Source organism: Hordeum vulgare, chromosome 4H (genome assembly GCF_904849725.1).
Source record: "Hordeum vulgare subsp. vulgare chromosome 4H, MorexV3_pseudomolecules_assembly, whole genome shotgun sequence".
NCBI classification, from domain to species: Eukaryota; Viridiplantae; Streptophyta; class Magnoliopsida; order Poales; family Poaceae; genus Hordeum; species Hordeum vulgare.
Window position 1 is genome coordinate 345,084,812 of NC_058521.1, and position 19,761 is coordinate 345,104,572.

At 49.4% G+C, this 19,761-nt stretch overlaps 1 protein-coding gene across 1 annotated transcript in view; it reads right to left on the reverse strand.

Annotated features, from left to right (window-relative positions):
- Positions 1–930: 930 nt before the first annotated feature.
- LOC123448595 (receptor protein kinase TMK1-like) overlaps positions 931–19,761 on the reverse strand; it is a 42,389-nt gene continuing 23,558 nt past the window's right edge. Inside the window, exon 2 of the mRNA XM_045125545.1 lies at positions 931–2,040. Coding sequence (XP_044981480.1) covers positions 1,592–2,040 — 449 coding nt within the window. The 3' untranslated portion in view covers positions 931–1,591. The remainder of the gene's footprint in view (positions 2,041–19,761) is intronic.

Below are 19,761 nucleotides of genomic sequence, written 5' to 3' on the forward strand. Positions count from 1 at the left end.
GGGAACACCCTGGCGACCCCTACATGCGGCCTGTGGGTTGCGGCCACGCATATTCATCATCCCCGCACGGGACACCTCTTCCTCATCAACCACGGCCGCCGCTGCCTCAGTCGCGTCCCTGGTCTTCTTGGCATCGAGCCTCCTCCGCCAGTCTGTTGTGACCGCCTCCCGGCGCTGGACATACGTCCCCCATTCGGCGTCCGAAACGCCCGTCGGCCTAGGCATCGGCTTCCTCGACTTCCTCTGCTTCGGCTGGCTGGAATCGACAACGTTGGCGGGGCGAGGGAAGGTGTACTTCTTTGGCGGCATGGCTGTCGAATGGCAGGAGGGGAGAAGAATGGCGGGAGGGGGCGGGGAAATGAAGGGAGAGGGAGGAGGAAGGGGGAGAAAACGACGGGAATGGCTCGGCCGCCGCTGACAGAGCGGGCCCGCCTGGCTTTTCGCTTCTACCGGCGCTCCCAGGCGCCCTCTAGGGGGGTGGGTTCGGCTCGGTTTCGCCGGCTGTTATTTTGACTCAAACCGACGCTAAACGAAGAGTTGAGAACACGAGTGGACCAATTTTGCACCGCCGCCGCTAAAAAAGGCGCCCCGAGAGGGCTGTTGGGGGGGGGGGGGGGGTGCTCTAACAAACAATATGATAGCCACCGACTCATCAAACCCAAGGCAGCGAGGGCAGGGTGCAAAAAAACTGCACGGGATGACGGAAGCACACAAATTTCAGCCGCGTACACACAATTACAAATGCCATGCAAGAGTAGTGCGTTTTGGAGGCCAAGCTCCATGAAGGTCTTAATTTAGAAAAAAATTCAAAATTTGAACTTTTCGGTTTCAAAAAACTCCGAGAAAAATACACATGTATAAAAGGATGTAATGTTATGTGTATAAAATTTCATGATAAAAAATACCTTGAATTCTAAGCTGCACAAAAAATAATAATGAACTTACATGTGCTAAAAAGGCACATAATTGGCTTTTTCTTTGTGTAGCTCTCATTTTAATGTATTTCATCTTGAAGACTAATACACATGTACATTTTGCCTCTAGGTATGTGCAATTTTTACAAAATCTGTGAAAAGAGTATTTTTAAAAATTAAGGCCTATATGTTGTTCGGCCTCCATTTTGCATTTTCGCACGCAAAAAGGATTCCTCGTGCTTGGTAGTTCACAAAACAACTGTTCTACATCCTAGAAAACGCCTCTGCCGTAAACTTATGCAAGCTTGCTTCATCTTTCTTCCCTTTTCCTTCTCTAGACAATCCAAGAACAAATGGATCGGCTGTTCAATGTTACTACACTACGCGCCATATAGAGTGAACAAGCTATAGACACATCAACAACTCGTAAAAGTACCAAACTTCAGAGCTATGCTTGGCTTTAGCGCTCACCAAAGCAGGCAGGGTGACACGCTGATATTCAAGCTACCGGGTTCTCAGTTGCTGCTCAATGGGCTAATTAGAGCATCTGGAATGTCGACCTCCGCTGCAGTCGGCGATTGCAAGAGCTAATGATAGCCCGTTTGATGCGGTAGTCTGTGTTTCCCCGTTTATACATGACATCATAGGGTAGGTTGCAAACTTTCAGTTTTACTTCCTTACATATTGAATGTGCTGAATGTATCTGAATCTGATATGGTAAAATCATCACACCTCCATTTCTCAAGTTGCTGGTTGAGATGCATCTCACTTGTCTCGCACTCGTCATCATCGTCAACTTCTGTAGGCTTCCACTCATCGAGCAAACTGGAAAGTCGGTTCACACAGTGACACATGTCGGGCCTCTGGTTTTGTTCTCGTGCTGTGCAATGCCGGGCAAGATCAGCTACCTCCAGCAGGCTCTTCCAAGCTTCAGCACCGAGTTCTAGTGTAGGGTCCACAAACTTTCTGAACTTTTCTTTGTCAAGCATATTTCTTCGGAAGATTGTTACAAGATGTGTTTCGTCATCAGGTAATGAGTCGTCAAGTACTTTCCTTCCAGTAATCATCTCCATTAGTATGACACCATATGCATAAACGTCAACTTTTGTAGTTACTTTCCCTGTAGCTGTAAACATATAAATTGCATGCTTATCACTACTACATCATGAAAACGGAAGACAAAATGTTATTGTTGTTATTATGGATACAACTTGTATATATTGCATAGACCAACGAGCGAATATATTCAACGGACTTACAAAGCAAAGAAATCTAGACCAGTAGGAACACACACCTCAAATGCAAAAGCTTATACAGTAGCATTGCATTTGAAGTATAACACTAAGGTTGAGAGTTGAGGATTTCATGATTGTGGAGGACATTAGACTGGGGCCTAAACAAAAATAGTGAAAATCCAAAATACACGTCCTCATAGTGTTGTCGTAGCATGAAGTCTTCAAAAACATGTTGAATCAAGCCAAAAGGGATATAAGAAGCATGTCTCAATGATCATTGCCCAAACTGGAAGCCAAAGTCGAGAGTTGAGGATTTCATGGTTGTGGGGGACATTAGATTGGGGCCTAAAACAAAAAATAGTGAAAATCCAAAATACACGTCTCGTATTGTAGCATGGAGTCTTCAGACTGACCACAGTGGGGTAACTTCAAAAGTAACATAGAGTCCAAGTCAGCAAATTTGCCTATGTGACAATGAGTTAATGAGAGGGGTACATTGAGTAACTTAGCTAGTTACTCATTCTATGAGTAACATCACACATACCAAGACAAAATGAGTCTATAACCTAAGAAATGAAGCTGTGCGTGACACTACACATATGTTCCTACCCACTATGGAGATAGTAACATAGTCTAGGATAACGTGTATGTTACTAGTATAAGTTACTCTCCATTGACTAGTCTCGGAAACATGTTGAATCAAGCCAAAAGGGATCTAAGAAACGTGTCTCAATGATCATTGCACAAGAAACCATGGCAAAAGAAGCTCAGCAGTCAGAAAACAAGTGTAGGTCCACAACAATGCAAAAGGAGGCCAAAGAAGCCATTTAGGACAGTAAAACTGAACCAAATTCCTGCCCTCTCACGACCTCACAGTTTTTGGCCGTCCATTGTTGTGATTGGGTCATTTAGGGTCGTCAAATCTTCTGTCCTAAAGAGCAGCTTCTCCACAGGAAAAATCTAAGCTCTCTCGTTAACTGGGCCTTTACACCCAGCCCAATAAAGTAGAAAGGCCGGGATCCGTCCGTCCTAAGAGACCACCGATCGATCGCTATTCCTCCAAAAGAAAAAAAATCACTCAGCGGCACGAGGAGTGGATCCGTCAATCGCTTCGAGAGAGCGGGTCGTCGCGGGAGAGATGGGATCTGGAAAGCCGATGCGGACTAGCCCTGCTAGAGAGAGAGGGAGAGAGGAGGGGATGCAGGGGCGGATCCACATGGGGTTATGGGTGTACAACTGTACACCCAAAACTTTTGGCAGGAAATTTTTATATATGATCTAGACTAAGTACATGTAAATAAAGTGGTGCACTTTGTGCAATAAACATAAAACATCATGTCCATTCATAAAATTGGTATCAAACCTTCCGTTCAACAACACAACCATTTTGTTTCGGCCATGACATATTTTATGATTGTGTAGAAAATAATTTTCACTTTTTGTTATTTTCTATAGGATACTGTCGCGGAAAAAATTTGAACACCCAAAATTCAAATCCTGGATCCGCCATTGAGGGGATGGATCCATCAGTGCACGAAGGGGAGAGGAGGGACCCAGTCGCTGCAGGCAATTCAGACCGAGGACATGGCTGCTCGTTCGAGTGAAACTGCTACGCTGAAATTTAATGGGCGCAATCATTCTTCATTTTCTCTGCGTAGATTCATGACGGGTGATGTTCCCATCGTTTCCGCTGCCTTAGGGTATTATAAGTAGTACCTCTATATATATGCTTCATCCCCTGTCACTCTTCGAGCCCCCGTGCGCTGTTCGCTGTTAATCGGTCGTCCCTGGAACCAGCTGCCGGTGAGCCACCCACTAATCTTGTGCATCATTTTTCGCCCCACATCCTCTTTTCTCTATGTTCATTTCCAGCTCTGATCATCTACAGGGACACGCCATCATCGTTCTCCGCCGTCCGCAGTCATGGTTTGTGGGTTCTATGTCATCTTGGATTCCATCTAACCATCCTGACTACCTAGGTGTGTGGTATAATCCCGCTACCCATGGCCTGATGGACATAAGGGCGCTGCAAGGTCGCGCTATTCATTCTGTTCGTTGGAGAAGTGGTCCTCCTCTGCTTGATAAGTTGTGGTGATTTTTCAGACAATTGGGTATGAAATGGTTATAGAAATGGGAGATGAAGTATTGGACATTTGCAGCAAGGAAGACACAAGGATGGAAAAGAAGTGGTCCACTTCTATCAGCTGAGAGTGGTAAAGTACAAGAATTCTCCACACTAATCTATTGAACTGTTTCTTTCTTAGAGACCATCGTTTGACAATATTGGTTGTAGCAGTTCTATTGTAGATGTTTGATTGGACAAGTACTCCTTCCAGGATACAGTAAACATTATTTGGGAGGCACTATACTATGATATAAAGAGAAGTCTGGCATTCCTTTTGTATTATGATTTGACTCAAATATGTTCGCAAAGGTGGCAGATGGTAGTTCTGTATTTTAGGCGACAATAGTTTCTCCATTTCATATAATAAGTTTTTTTAAATATTAATAGGAACCTATGAATTTTAATAGATGCTTTTATGTTATTCCTTCTGGAGTTAGAGATATGCATCTATCATGTTTATACCTGCAGATAAGAGAACTTGCTAAGTCTTTCATTGTTTTTCAGAAGTCCCTTTTACGAAATCTAACACAATGTCCTTCTGCTGTTTCCAGGATTAATATCATTACAACGCGGACTTGTTTTCCTTTCATTATGTTTGTTTGTGATGACTTTCAGGGATGTTATTTTGCATTCTACACACACCAGTTTGTTCAATCCAAATAAGCAGATAGTATAAACTGTTTGCCATATTTTGCAATTTTTTATGTGTTGTGGGCTTGTGGACTTCTTGATTCAGTTTAGCAACCGACATATTCGAATGCCATCCACATGTCCAACATTGAATTCGATGATTCTTGATCGCCGTCCAAATTATAATTGCCAATATAGTTCATGTCCGTGAATTTTGTCTACACGGAATATTCTCTGTACAGAGTGCTACCATCTATTTATTTTCAGAGGGATGCCAAGGTAGCAACTAAGTAGCCAATTCGTTCCAGCATAAGTACATGCCACATAAATATTTCATCTGACCTCTAAGTAGTATTTCCCATGTCCTTTCAATACTTGCCGTTTGCTCTTTTACTGTATTTTTCTTCCCCTCTACTACATATTAATTGACTAAAGGCGAACCAATGTCTATATACACAGGAGTCAGCAAAGTGTCAAAGTACAATATAATGGATACTGCCAACATCTTATTTATTTTTTTGCATTATATATTAGCATCCAGATTTTTTATTTTACTCATGTGAATTATCTCTCTGGATAATGTGGAGCAATTTCAGGTATTAATATTGTACTATTATACATAAAGTTAATACATTAGGTACTATATAATCAGCGTATATTTTTCTCAATGTGATGCCAAGCGAACTCGCAGCAATTGTGATTAAACCTGACAAGCTGTGAAACAACAAGACTACTGTCGAACAACCTAGATCGTGTGTATGACCAGATAAAGGAGCTCAAGTAAGCCCAAATGCATTTTAGGGGTACTGGTCCTTCCGTCAACAACATGGTAATGAGGCCAAACCAAGGTGAATTCCAGATGCGTGTCACATGAACAAGGCGGTGTCGGTGAAATTAGAAAAGCAATGACAGAGCTTCAGTTTTGTCAACAAAATACTCAATTTGTTGTAAACACGATGACAAGAGATGTATGCTCGGGTGTACTTCCTTTAAGATGGGATTGTAGAATCTTATCTGTTCAACATAAATGTAAGTTTTCTTGTGGGGCTTCAACAATCTTAGAAATACATAGAGATTGTTTAGATAATATGTTGTTCAATTTTTTTAGTATTTGTATGACCTATTTTTATTTTCCAAGTATTTCTATTGGTTTCATCATTATTTATATTTTTAGATGTCATGACACCAGCCTTTGTGAGAGAGGCAGGAGTCAAAAGACGATCAATTACAAAACATGCACCCATCAACCATCGTAATTCGAAACTCATTGTAAGAGCCAAAAATTAAGGAGACAAGCACAAGTTGCTAGAAGGCATGATACTTTAGAACATTGCAAACATTGAATTTAAATTACTTCACATCCTAAGAATTGTAAAAGTCAAAATAGACAGGCGCAGCAATGCACGCCATTAAAGATCTAGTATAGAATACAACCAGCACACACCAGACAATGTGAGAGTCTCTCCTCAAGAAACTCTTGGCTTGGGGTCAGTCGTTCTAACGCCCCGGCCAAGCCCACCGGTACATCCACCTGGTCGTTGCGCCTGGCTATCACCTAGGATCTAGAATGGCCCCACGAACCAACACCTAGTCTTTCATGCGCACTTTGTCCTCCGTGCACACCCGGCATCAACTTCCCAATTGGTCACCCATTCTCAAATTGCTCCAAGCCAAGCACGCTTAAATTTGAGGTTGCTTTCGGACGTGCTCTCAAAAAAGGAAGTGCACCATGTTGATATGAGTAGTCTATCATTCCTATTAAGTCGACATGTCATAGTGGTGGGAGGAGACAGAAGCCAAACTAGTAAGCTGGTTTGGAGTTCCAAACCCGACACACGGAACAAAGGAATCACGAGCTAGAGCTCTACAGGCGGGCAAGACAAGCAAGAAGCAGGCCAAGAAGGCATAGCCGGCACGTGGAGCAAGCTACCAAGAGAAGTGGGCATGCAAATGCAAGGGCCATCTTGTCTGCAGAGGAGGTTGTGGAGGAGTCCCTGTAGGTGAGAGCCGAGCAAGGAGCAATGACGGTGGAGAACAACCAGTGGAAAAGTAATAGTGCCTTTGTCTGGTCTGATGGAAGACAAAAATTGCAAGTCGATGTAGAGCGGACACCACCACCTGCGGAAGTCGTCGCAAGAGGCAATGGAGCAGACACGGAAGAACCAAGGGAAGACGCATGTGCAAGACAAAGTCGGTAGAGCTGATGACAACATTGTGCCTGTTTTATTTTTGTTCCTAACTGAACACGCGGCCAAAGAAGCAATTGCTGAGTATCATGATTAGTTAGGAAACAAGAGATAGACTAGGAATTATTCTGCTTGTCTCGTACTCCAAGTTAATCATGTACTCCTATATATCCCACGAGGCTCAATAAAAAAACAATCAATTACACCAATCCCTCTCTCTCCCTTCTAACATGGTATCAGAGGGAGGTCCCCGAGCATGCGCCCATCTTGGCCAAGCACGTCCCGAGCACGCGCCTATCTTGACCAAGCACGTCCCCGAGCACGCGCCTACCGTCGATCGAGCCACAGGATGTCGTCGCTTCCTCCCTTCAGACTTCTGCGTTGCCGCCCCAACCCACGCGCCGGTCCCGCTGACACCCCTTCGGGCCGTCGCGCTGCGGCACGCGGTCAACCCTGCCCGGAGATCCTCCCGACGGCTACCCACGTAGCCGTCGCGCCTTCGCGTCGCCCCTTCGGGTTGTCACGCGGTGACACACGGTCCATGTTGCCACCCGTTGGGTCGTTGCCTCTGGCCATTGGTTCTCCCCGCGGTTGCCCTGACCCACGAGCCACCGCTACACCGCCCCTTCGGGTTGTAGCGCCCGACACGCGGTCCACGTTGCCGCCTCGAGGTCTTCCCTGTGTCGCCCCTTCGGGCCGTAGCGCCGCGACCCACAGTCCACTATGCCATCTCCGTGCGTCAACTCCATGTGGTATGCATCGCGCTGCCTCCCTTGGCTCGGGAACGCCATCGTCCGCGCCGGTCTTCGTCACGCTGTTGGGTTCTCCACGCCTACTTCGAGCATCGTCGTTGCACTCCTAACCTAGGCGTCGGCGACGGCGTCAGGGCACCGCCACGGCTCTTTTTCGGTCGCCGCTGCCGCCCGTCCACCCCCTTCGTCTTCGTCCAGCACCTACCCGTCGCCATCATCTTCCCCGACCACTTTGTCTTCTCCGACCACCGTTGGCGACATCGGCCCCACACTGATTGGCGCCACAATCATCGTCGAGTCTCTTTCTCTGCTGGCCTCTAGGACTCCTCGACATGGCGCACAGCTTGTACAGGTCCCCCGTCTATGCATGCCCGGTGCTGGCAACACCACGCGTGCCTTCGTTCCCAATGTCTTCCCAGGCCTGGCAAGCCTTGAGCAGCGCATCGTCAACATCGACTTCGTCCGTCTACGCATGCCAGATGCTGGCAACACCGATGCGTGTCTTTGTCCATGATGTGTCCCGGAGCTTGGCAATCCCGGCGAGACGCATCGTCAACATCTTCCTCCCGGCTCAACACCATTGCGCCTATGACTAACTCGGCACCTCCTTGTGCCCGCGGCTTCACGGCGACTTCCTCGACACGGGCTACCCCGACTTGACATCGACCATGGCGTTCTTCGCACGGCTACCTCGACCATGGCTACACCACCCTACGCTCTCGGCTACCTCGACAATGGCACAAACGGCTACCGCCTTGCTTGAGCAACCTCGTCGGTTTCCATTCCAGCCACAACTTCGGCGATGCATCGACCGTTATGACTATGGGGAGATGTCCCTCGGCTTACCTTCGAATTCTTCTCTAGTCTCACCGTTTGCGTCGCTACCGTTGTGATTGTGGGGGGATGTTGAGTATCGTGATTTGTTAGGAAACAAAAGATAGACTACGAATTACTTTGGCTTGTCTTGTACTCCAAGTTGATCATATACTCCTATATATATGGCCACGAGGCTCAAGCAAAAAACAATCGATTCCACCAATCCCTCTCCCCCTTCTAATAGCAATGATGTCTCCGCTGTTTCAAGCGGCACACAAAGGGTGAGAGCCTGAAGCGCACAACCGGACAAGGGGAGTAGGAGGTAAGGCAGTGGCCTAGAGTCGGTTACGTGCCATATGAGGCAGCGGCAGCGGCCAGAGAGCAGTAGGTTAAGGGCGGAGCTCGGGCAGTAGGTGCAATGAGTGCTGGAGATCTGGTGCTTCAATATGGTTGAGAGTTTCGATTCGAAACAAAACCTGCACTTGCGTTGGCTGTGAGCAGATCAAAATTGTTCAGTGTGAGCAATTTCTAGGAGAACAGGAAGGAATAGCTCTAAGATCGAATTTGATGGAAAAGCAATGGGGTGGAGGCCCAGAGTGGGAGGAACTCAATTGGACGACATCGGAAAAATCTGATTAGGAAGAGACGAGTTGCAATGTCAAGAATCATTCGGGAGGATAATGATGAAAACCTAAGATAGGCTTTGATACCATATTATGGATACAACTTATCTGTATTGAATAGCCCACTAGGAGAATATATGTATTACAACAGACTTGGGAGTACTAGTAAGGAAATCTAGACCAATATGAATGCATGTAAGGAGACCTCGACAAATACTAAGACTCCTTCTAACACCTTTGATAGATAAAAACATAACTATATTTGAGATCAACAATATACAAAAATGGACGAAAACTTGACGTAAAAAAAAGAGAAATTAGGTCAACCCGATAACCACCTATAATTGTTCAGGAACCAGCTAGGGTCCAAAAGGAGTTCACAAAAAGTATAACAAATCTTCATTGAAGACCTTTGTCATTTGGTGGGAGATTCATGAAAGTTTGAAACTGTAGCATCATGAAGAAAAGCTTTTTTTAACCAAAAACTTTCAGAAAATTTTGTTTCTACCCTGAACTCCAAAACAGTCCAAGTTACAATCTCGGACTATTGAAATGAGTTATAGGATATTTGGGTCCTGAGCTGGTGGTTCAACTATGGACTTCGATTCTTTAGTTCCTTGGGAGCTGCTCAATTAAGCGTATGTACTATATGGTCAAAAGAAATTTTCATATTTAGGAGTGACTTGCGAAACATTTATTTGAATGGAACATTTCAATTAATCAACAATCTCTATGGATAAGCTCTTACAGCTTTGCTTTTATTTAACAACAAAAAGGTGTAGATGATCTCCAACAGGCATCTTGTCCAACAAATAGAAGACTAAAACAATGTAATATTGTTATGTTTATCACTCTTATGTTAAAACCAACTATATGTTCAGGTTATGAGCATGGGTCTTTTCTACGCCTCCACCTTCATGGTGGTAGGCGATGGTCACAAGGCGCTGTTCTGGAAAGACCGCTGGCTGCAGGGGCAGTCTATTCGCGAGCTAGCACCCCTGCTTTACCTTTGCATTCCCAAGAACAGGAGAAGAGCGCGGACGGTGGTGGAAGGCATCGCCGACAATGCCTGGGCACGAGACATTCGCGGTACAGTGGGGCTGCAAGAGATCGGCCAATACCTGACGACATGGCAGCTTGTGGCGCACACTATACTGTTCGCTGAGCCGGACAAGCTCGTCTGGAAATGGACGGCCAACGGTGTCTACTCGGCGAGGTCCTGCTACCAGGCTACCTTCCACGGATCTTTGACATGCCATTCTTGGCAGCTCATCTAGAAGGGATGGGCCCCGCCGAAGGTCAAGTTCTTTCACTGGCTTGCGAACCTGGACCGATGCTGGACCGCGGACAGACTCGCTCGCCGAGGCCTCCCCCATCACACTCGCTGCCTGCTTTGCGACCAAGAGTCGGAGACCATCCGACACCTGCTACTCACCTGCCCCTTCACGCGGCAAACCTGGCACGAGGCCCTTTCCTGGCTGCGCCTACCGGCCCCCACGCCGGAGCATGATGCCTCCATCCAGGACTGGTGGATGAGGGCGAGGGATGCCACACCACCATCGCTCCGCAAGGCGCTGAGGTCTGCCACGCTACTGGTGCCCTGGATGATCTGGAAACATAGAAATGTGTGTGTATTCGATCATATTACTCCGTCGCTCGCCGAGCTCTCGGATAGGATCAAAGATGAGATGAGGTGTTGGGCTAGAGCCAGGGACAAAGGGCTTAGGGTAGTCTTGCCCCCATCCTGGGATGTCCACTAAACCCCTAGTAACCTTGCTCTAATCGCCTCTTAGGAGGCTGTAATTCCCCTTCTTTTCAATACAAAGAAACCCAAGGCTCTTTGCGTTTTCTTCAAAAAAAAAAAAAAAAAGGGCTATCCCTGCTATCTTAGAGAGGCATTCATAGCCTCCAAAGTACACGATTAAAGTCCTTATAGCAAGCTTACAAAACAACCAAATCTTCTCCTGTTATGTGGGGAACCACGTATGGTTGGAGGGCCTCAGCCCTAGCCGCACCACCCCTGCTCCAGCCCAAAGTGGCTAGAATTCTTTACTGCTACAAGTTATTTATTAGGTTCAAATTAGTATTAGGTGCAGAGTCCAGATTGTATTTCCTTTGAGTCAGCTTGTCAGCCACGCTATTCTTCCTATATATTGAGCTTCTCCCACGATCAATATAGCATCAAAACTCAGAGTATTACTATCTATTAGGCCTAGAGTAATTAGAGTTTGTTCCATCTACGATGGCGGACAATGACAAAGTTGACGGCAGCAATATTAACCTCATGCTCAAGGAGTTAGCGACCCAGCAAAAGGAGGAGGTGGCGCAACGGACCACCGATCAAGCCTTCATGAAGGGCCTCGTCCTGCGCCTCGATACCCTGGAGCAGCGCCCCAGCGCTCCACCACCTCCCACCTTGGTCGACCCTCAGCATGGGCACTCAGCTCTACACACCCCCGCATGGTGTTTCAACCGGCAGCCAACGGCTCCTCCGTTGCAGCCTCCACGTTGGCCCATGCCTCCACGTCGGCCCATGCCTCCACCGCACTAGCCACTACCATCCCCACCCCCACCCTCGTGAGTGCAGGATCTAATTTGCACCTTCCCACTCCCACACCGCTGTCACTACCCCACTTTCCGACCTCCTAGTTCTCCCCAGAGCAAACTGGCCCTCCACCGCCCCATCATCAACCCCTTGTTTACCCTCCGTCCCAGCCTCATGTCCGCACGATCACAAGCGAGGACTCTAGCCCATTGGGTGACATGCTCGACAAGTTTGTGGACCCCTTCGCCACTCCGACCATGTTGCCTCCAGTGCACTCTCACGACCACCGCATTCGGCTTCTACTCGACACCGTGCTCGTTGCCATTCAGCCATACAGCTACAGGCAACTTCAGAAGGACAAGCTCGAGCCAGTCCACTGAGATGTTGGCCCAAGGCATCATTCTCCCAAGCAATTTGGCCTTCTCTCCGCCTGTCATCCTCGTCTGGATGTCTCATGGCGCCTATGTATCGAATACTGGATAGTGAACAACCATACCGTGAGGAACATGTTTCGCATTCCCGTCATCATGTTCTTCACGAAGCTTGACTTGCGGTCGAGCAATACAACCATCAAAGGTAGGAGTAGGGTCTTACCCAGGTTCGGGCCCTCTGAGAGGAGGTAAGACCCTACTCCTACCTTTGGTGGTTGTATTGCTCAAGTGCTCTGCTTCTTAGTTTACAAGCTCTCGGACTGACAGCAAAGACGGGGGGGTAGGTGGAAACCCTATCACTAAGATGATCTCCCCCCGCCGCCGTGAAGGTCCGTAGCTCGCCTTATATATGTGTTCGAGCTAGGGTTACATGGCTCGAGCCAGATTGATGATGAGCTCACGCCCTCAGTCCATTCGAGCCCCTGGGCACATTCCCAATGCCACTTCTTGTAAATATATGCCTCCCGGGCCTGACACTTCGGCTCGAGTGGTGGGTCGCGTCCCAAGTTCCCGTGGGAGGTGAGTGCCTTGTTTGCTCCTGGACCAGCATGTCATATCCTCGTCACTACCTCGGTCATGTCATCGACGTTGATGGGGTGGCCATGGATAAGGATAAGGTTTGCATCTAGACTAGCCTACTCCTCGTTCGGTCAGGGCCTTATGTGGCTTCTTGGGCTGGCCGGCTACTATCGCAAGTTTGCCAAGGACTTCAACATGCCCACTTTCATGCACGTACTCAGCGAGGGGTTTCTGTGGTGCATAGAAGCCGAGGATGTCTTCTAGGCGCTCAAGCATGCCCTCGGTCAAGGCTCGGGGCACCAGATGCCAAACTTCGACAACCACTCCATTCTTGAGTGTGATGGCACCAGCACTGGCTCTAACGCCGTTCTCCAGCAAGGTGTGGGCCTTTGGCCTTCTTCAGATGGCCCATGCTCCCCACCATGCCAATCTCGCTGCCTATGAGCAGGAACTCACCAGACTAGTTCAAGTTGTACATCACTACCAATCGTACCATTGGTGTCGTGCCTTCACTGCACGCACCAACCACCATATCTAAAGGTTCTCCTTGACCAGCGGCTATCAACAATCCCTCAACAATAATGGGTGAGTAGGTTGCTTGGGTTTGACTTCACAACATAGTTTCACTCATACCGCCTCAACGTCAACCTAATAATTGGATTCCTAATAATGGAATTAACTCTTTACTTACCACTTTGTGTACCTTTTAATTATTGATTGGTGCAGTTGCATCGCCACCGCCCTTTCCTGTCATGATGTTGATGCAGCAGCTACGCTTTGTGCTCTCTTAGTGACACTCTTCACCATCTTCGATGACCTATGGCGCGAGATCAATACTTCTCTTGAGTTGACCTCCATTTGTGACGGTGTTTATGTCGATGATAGCGGTCGCCTCTGGAGTTGTGTCGACAACTTGATTCTCCATGGCAGTCGGGAGCATGTGCTACCCACCTCTCCATCTGTACCAATGATTTTGCAACACGCTCATGCCGCTCACGAGGGCATTCAAAACACGTTATATTGACTCCGAACTGATTTCCATGTCCCTCGTGACCACCAATTGGTCTAGGACTTGGCACGTGGTTATTTACCGATTCCAACGTCCATGTGAAGTGATATCTCCATGGATTTCATCGAGGCCCTTCCAGGGATGCATGGAAAGCCTGGCGCTCTCTATCGTTGATCACTTCTCCAAATATGCGCATTTCATCCCATTGTCCCACCCATGCACGAATGGCAAAGGCGGTTTTGAGGGCACTCTAAGCCTCCATGGAGTTCCAAACGCATCGTCGGTGATCGCTATCCTATCTTCCACACAAATTTTGGCGCAAATTATTCAAGTTGTTCGGTGTTCAATTTCAAATAAGCTCAGCGTTTCACCCCCGGCTGATTGGCAGACTGAAGTCGATCGCCCCCGACGGGTGCTGGATTGAATGGTTGCCCTCGGCTGGGAACTGGTACAACATATCCCACCACTCCGATCTTTGTACCAATCCATTGGAGGTTGTTTCTAGTCGGCCACTACCACGCCTTCGCAACTATGTTCCCGGCGATGCCGGGATGGCAGCCATGGAGACCTTCCTCCAAGATCGCGTGATCCTTCGGGATTGGGTCCGACGCCATTCTTCACAAGGCATGTGCTCTTGGCCTTCTTCAGATGGCCCATCGCCCCTCGCCATGCCAAGCTCGCTGCCTACGAGCGGGAACTCATCAGACTAGTTCAAGTTGTACATCACTAGGGATCATATCTTCGATGGCATGCCTTCACTACACGCACCACTCATTATAGTCTAAAGTTTCACCATGACCAGCGGCTATTGGCAACCCCTCAGTAACAATGGGTGAGCAAGTTAAGGCTGTGTTTGGTTCAGCTTTTTTTACCAACCTCTCCTTTGAAAAGCTAAAAGATAACCAAAGGGGTAAATGTTCAAAGCAGCTTTTGAGAATCTGTAACTTTTTCCTAGTGTAAATTTCAAACCTGGGGTATCACAACTTTTCAGCTTCCAGCTTTTCCACAACAGCTTTTGTAGAATCTGCAGCTCAGCCAAACACAGTCGGGTTCAACTTCATAGCCGAGTTCCACCCATACCACCTACAGTGTTGACCTAATAACTGGATTCCTAATAATGGAATCAACTCTTTACTTACTAGTTTGTGTGTGTTCTAATTATTGCTTGGTGCAGGTGCAACGCTGACGCCATCTCCTATCATGATGCACCTCTGCTTTGTGCTCTCTCACTGACACTCTTCACCACCTTCGATGACCTACGGCGCGAGATCAATGCTTCTCCGGAGTTGACCTCCATTTTTGACGGTATTCGTACCAATGATTGCGCACCTCTAGAGCTGTGTCAATAACTTGATTCTCCACGGGTGTCGGGAGCATGTGTTACCCACCTTCCCATCTTTACCAATGATTTTGTAGCATGCTCATGCCGCTCGCGAGGGGGTCCAAAACGTGTTGCATGAACTCCGAGCTGATTTCCATGTCCCCGGCGAGAGCCAATGGGTTTCGGACTTCATACGTGGTTGTGTGGCCTGCCAGCGCAACAAGACAGAGACACTCTTGCCTGCCAAGTTACTTACGGTTCCCAACGTCTGTGCGAAGTGCTCCATGGATTTCATTGAGGCCCTGCCAAGGGTGCATGGAAAGTTTGTGATGCTTTCTATCGTTGATCACTTCTCCAAATATGTGCACTTCATTCCATTGTCCCACCCATACACAATTGCATGTATGGCAAAGACGTTTTTTGATGGCACTATACGCCTCCATGGAGTTCCGATCGCATCGTCAGGCATCACGATCCTATCTTCCCAACAATTTTTGGCGCGAATTATTCAAGTTTCTTGGCATTCAATTTCACACGAGCTCGGCATTTCAACCCCTGTCTGATGGGCAGACTAAAGTGGATTGCCCCCGGCGGGCTCTAGATTGAATGGTTGCCCTAGCAGAGAACTTGTAAAATGCATCATACCACTCCGCTCTTCAAGCCACTCCATTGGAGGTTCTTTCTGGTCAGCCATCACCACCTCTTTGCAACTATGTTTCGGGCGATGCCAGGATGTCAGCCATGGAGACGTCCCTTCAGGATCGTGCAATCTTCGTTTGTGAAGTTGGTGAGTGTGTCCATCAAGTGCAACACAAGGTAAAGCATTATTATGATGGCAAGCACCGTCAACGGATCATTTAACGTCGGAGATTGGGTGTGGCTTTGCCTTCACTATGGTGTGGCTGCATACCAAGCCACAAGCATGGCAAGTTGTATTTCGCTTCTATGGGCCTTTCCAAGTTACAGAACTCATTGGGTCTGTTGCACATAGACGCGTGTTGCCTCATGGTACTCGGCTCCATGATTTGTTCCATATCAGTCTCCTCAAAATGTTTCATAATGAGCCATCGGACACTCTTGCTATACTCCCCGCCATTGAGGATGGTGGTGTGGTGCCTACACCAATGAAGGTTCTTCGGTCCAGCCTTCGCCACCGAGTGAAGCATTTCCTTGTGCAGTGGGTTGGGGCTTCGGAAGATGATGCAACATGGGAGGCATTGGATGAGCTCATTGCTCGTTTTCCCTCGTTTCAGCTTGAGGAAGAGTTGTTTGTTCAGTGAGTAAGAGATGTTATGTTTTAGGAAATATGCAACTTGTATTCCCTGAGGGCCAATGGCCAATATATATACATGTACAGGTGGTAAATATGCAGGAAACCCCTCATACAACAGGGATAATATACAAGCTAGAATATAACTCTAACATCCCCCATCAAACTCATGGTGGATAAACAATACTGAGTTTGAAGAGATAGAAGCCATGTTGTGCTCTAGTCTGTTAGACCTTTCAGCCTGAGCATTGATAGTTGTGGATGACACTAGGAGAGTTGGGACAATTTTCGTTGGTTTACTTCTCACACAATGTCATGCCAACCTGAGGGGTTGGGGATACATATTTATAGGCTGCTAGCCAGTCAAGCATATGCTAAGATGCTAGTCTAAGATGCTAGTCTAAGATGCTGCTAAGATGCTAGTCTAAGATGCTATCCTAACTGCCAGTCCTTGATGGTCAAGGATTCTATCCTAACAGCCACAAGGACCATGTGTTGCAGCCCCACAAAGGACCATGTGCTGCAGCCCCGCAAAGACCCTAGTACATAGACTTATCCATCATTCTCCCCCTAAGTCTTGTACGTCGTCTTGTGGGAGAGTCGAATCATCCCGATCCTGGAGCAGAGTTCGAGGAACTTGATCCTCCCAAGAGGCTTGGTGAGCAGGTCTGCGAGCTGGTCCGTGGTGTTGATGCAGCTCGCCTCGATGCTCCCTTCTTCCAAACAGCTGCGGATGAAGTGATACCTCAGTCGGATGTGCTTGCTCCTTTCGTGAAAAACGGGGTTCTTTGCTAGGGCCAGGGCGGACTTGCTGTCCACTAGGAGCTGCACCGTTCTGGTGTCTCGGACGAGGAGATCACCAAGCAGTCGAGCGAGCCAGAGCGCCTGAGTGCAGGCGGTGGAGGCCGCTATGTACTCGGCCTCACAACTGGACAGGGCCACCACCTGCTGCTTGACCGATTGCCAGCTCACGAGACACTTGCCGAGGAAGAAGAGGATCCCGCTTGTGCTCTTGCTGGTGTCGATGTCGCCGGCGTGGTCGCTGTCGATGTACCCGACGAAGTGTGCCGCCCCCGGACACCTAGGGTAGTGGAGGCCGTGGTTGAGGGTCCCTGCCACGTAGCGGACGATCCTCTTCACTGCCTACTGGTGCTCCGACGTCGGCCGCTGCATGAACCGACTGACATAGCCGACGGAGAATGCCAAGTACGGCCGTGTGTGGGCGAGGTGGCGAAGGCTCCCCACAAGGCGTCGGTACTGCGTAGCGTCCACTTCCTCCGTCGTGCTGTCGCGGCTCAGTTTCAGCCTCTCCATCGGAGTGAGAGCTGGGTGGCAGTCGGTGAGCCCAGCTAGCTCAACGATGCGGTTGGCGTAAGCGGACTGTCGAAGCGCGATCCCGGAGTGATCCTGGTGCACCTCGATCCCTAGATAGAAGGAGAGGAGCCCTAGATCACTCATCTGGAAGGTGTCCTTCATGTCTTCCTTGAACGCTGCCACCTCTGCATCTTTGATGCCGGTGATCACCAAGTCGTCAACATAGACGCCCACCAGCAGGGCATTTCCTCCACTGCCCCGTCGGTAGACGGTCGCCTCATGCGGGCTTTGCTCGAAGCCCATCTTCTTTAGCGTGGAGTCCAGCCTGCCGTTCCACGCCCTAGGTGCCTGCCGTAGGCTGTAGAGAGCCTTACGCAGACGGAGTACCTTGCCCTCCTGGCCGGGGATCGCAAATCCCGGTGGCTGATGCACGTAGACTTCCTCCTTCAAGTCGCCGTTGAGGAATGCCGACTTGACATCCATGTGATGGACACGCCAGCCCTCCTGGGCAGCTAGCGCAAGGAGAAGTCGCACGGACTCCATTCGTGCCACGGGAGCGAAAGCGTCGTCGAAGTCGACTCCTTCCTGCTGCAAGAAGCCTCGGGCCACCAAGCGAGCCTTGTGCTTGATGATGGCGCTGGCTCCATCCCTCTTTAGCTTCAACACCCACTTAAGGTTGATTGCGCGGTGACCACGAGGGAGGTCAGCGAGCTCCCAGGTGCGGTTCTGCTCGACCGCATCCATATCCAACTGCATCGCGGCGCGCCATGCCGCGTCTCTCTCGGCCTATGCAAAGGACCAAGGTTCGCCGTCCTCACACGCGAGTTGTAGCTGCGCCTCCAGGTCGCATGGCACCAGCCCCGGCACCGGCTGGTCGCCGAGTAGATTATCCATCGTACGATACCGCAGCGGTTCGCCGCCATGATACGCGTCGATGCGCTCCTCGTCATGAGTGAGCGGGGAAGCGAACTTCATCGGGTTGTGCTCTGCGTGAGCTGGTGCTGATGAAGACGAGCCCGGAGTGATGACTGCCGGGCTGGAGTATGCGGTGTCGCTGGTTGTGGTGCCGTCGGCGTAGCAGACACCGGAGTCGATGTAGTTTCGGGGGTTGGGGTAGACGTGCTCGGCGAAGAGGAGCTGCTTGCTCCCCCAGCTTCCTTGAAGTGGACGTACTCGACAATGAAGTCGTCATACGTCGGCGTCGAGCCGTCGTCCACTGCCTTGTCCCATTTCCACCCTCGCCCTTCGTTGAACACGACGTCTCGCGTCGTGCGCACACGCTGTGTCTTTGGGTCGAGGATGCGGTAGGCCTTTGAGCCCTCCGCATAGCCGATGAAGACTCCCGGAGTACTCCTGTCGTCGAGCTTGCCGATGTGGCCGAGCTCTTTGGCGAACGCAAGGCAGCCAAAGACCCGCAAGTGGGAGACCGCCGGCTTCCGCCCATGCCAAGCCTCGTACGGCGTCCTGCCGTCGAGTGCCTTAGTAGGCGAGCGGTTGAGGATGTAGATGGCCGTTAGCACCGCCTCTCCCCAGAAAACAGCCGGCATCCCTCTCTGCTTGAGGAGAGCCCTAGCCATCCCCACAACCGTCTGGTTGCGCCGCTCGACGACGCCGTTTTGCTGCGGGCTGTACGGCGCGGAGTAGTGGCGCTGGATGCCCTCATCAGCGCAGTACGACGCGAATTCAGCCGCCGTGAATTCTCCGCCGTTGTCAGTGCGCAACACGCGCAGTTTGCGGCCGCTCTCCGCCTCTACAGCAACCTGCGCGCGCCTGATGGCGTCCGCCGCCTCTCACTCATTGCCGAGGACCATCACCCACATGTAGCGAGAGAGGTCGTCGACGAGCAGCAGGAAGTAGCGTCGACCTCCTGGTGTGGCTGGCGTCACCGGGCCGCACAGATCTCCGTGCACGAGCTCCAGCCTCTCCTTGGCCCGAAAACTCGCCTGCTGGGGAAAGGGGAGTCGTCAGCACACAGATGTCGCAGAACTACTCCACATGGTTGAGGCATGGCAGGCCTCGCACCATCTCCTTGGCACTTACACGCTTCAGGGCCTCAAAATGAAGGTGCCCA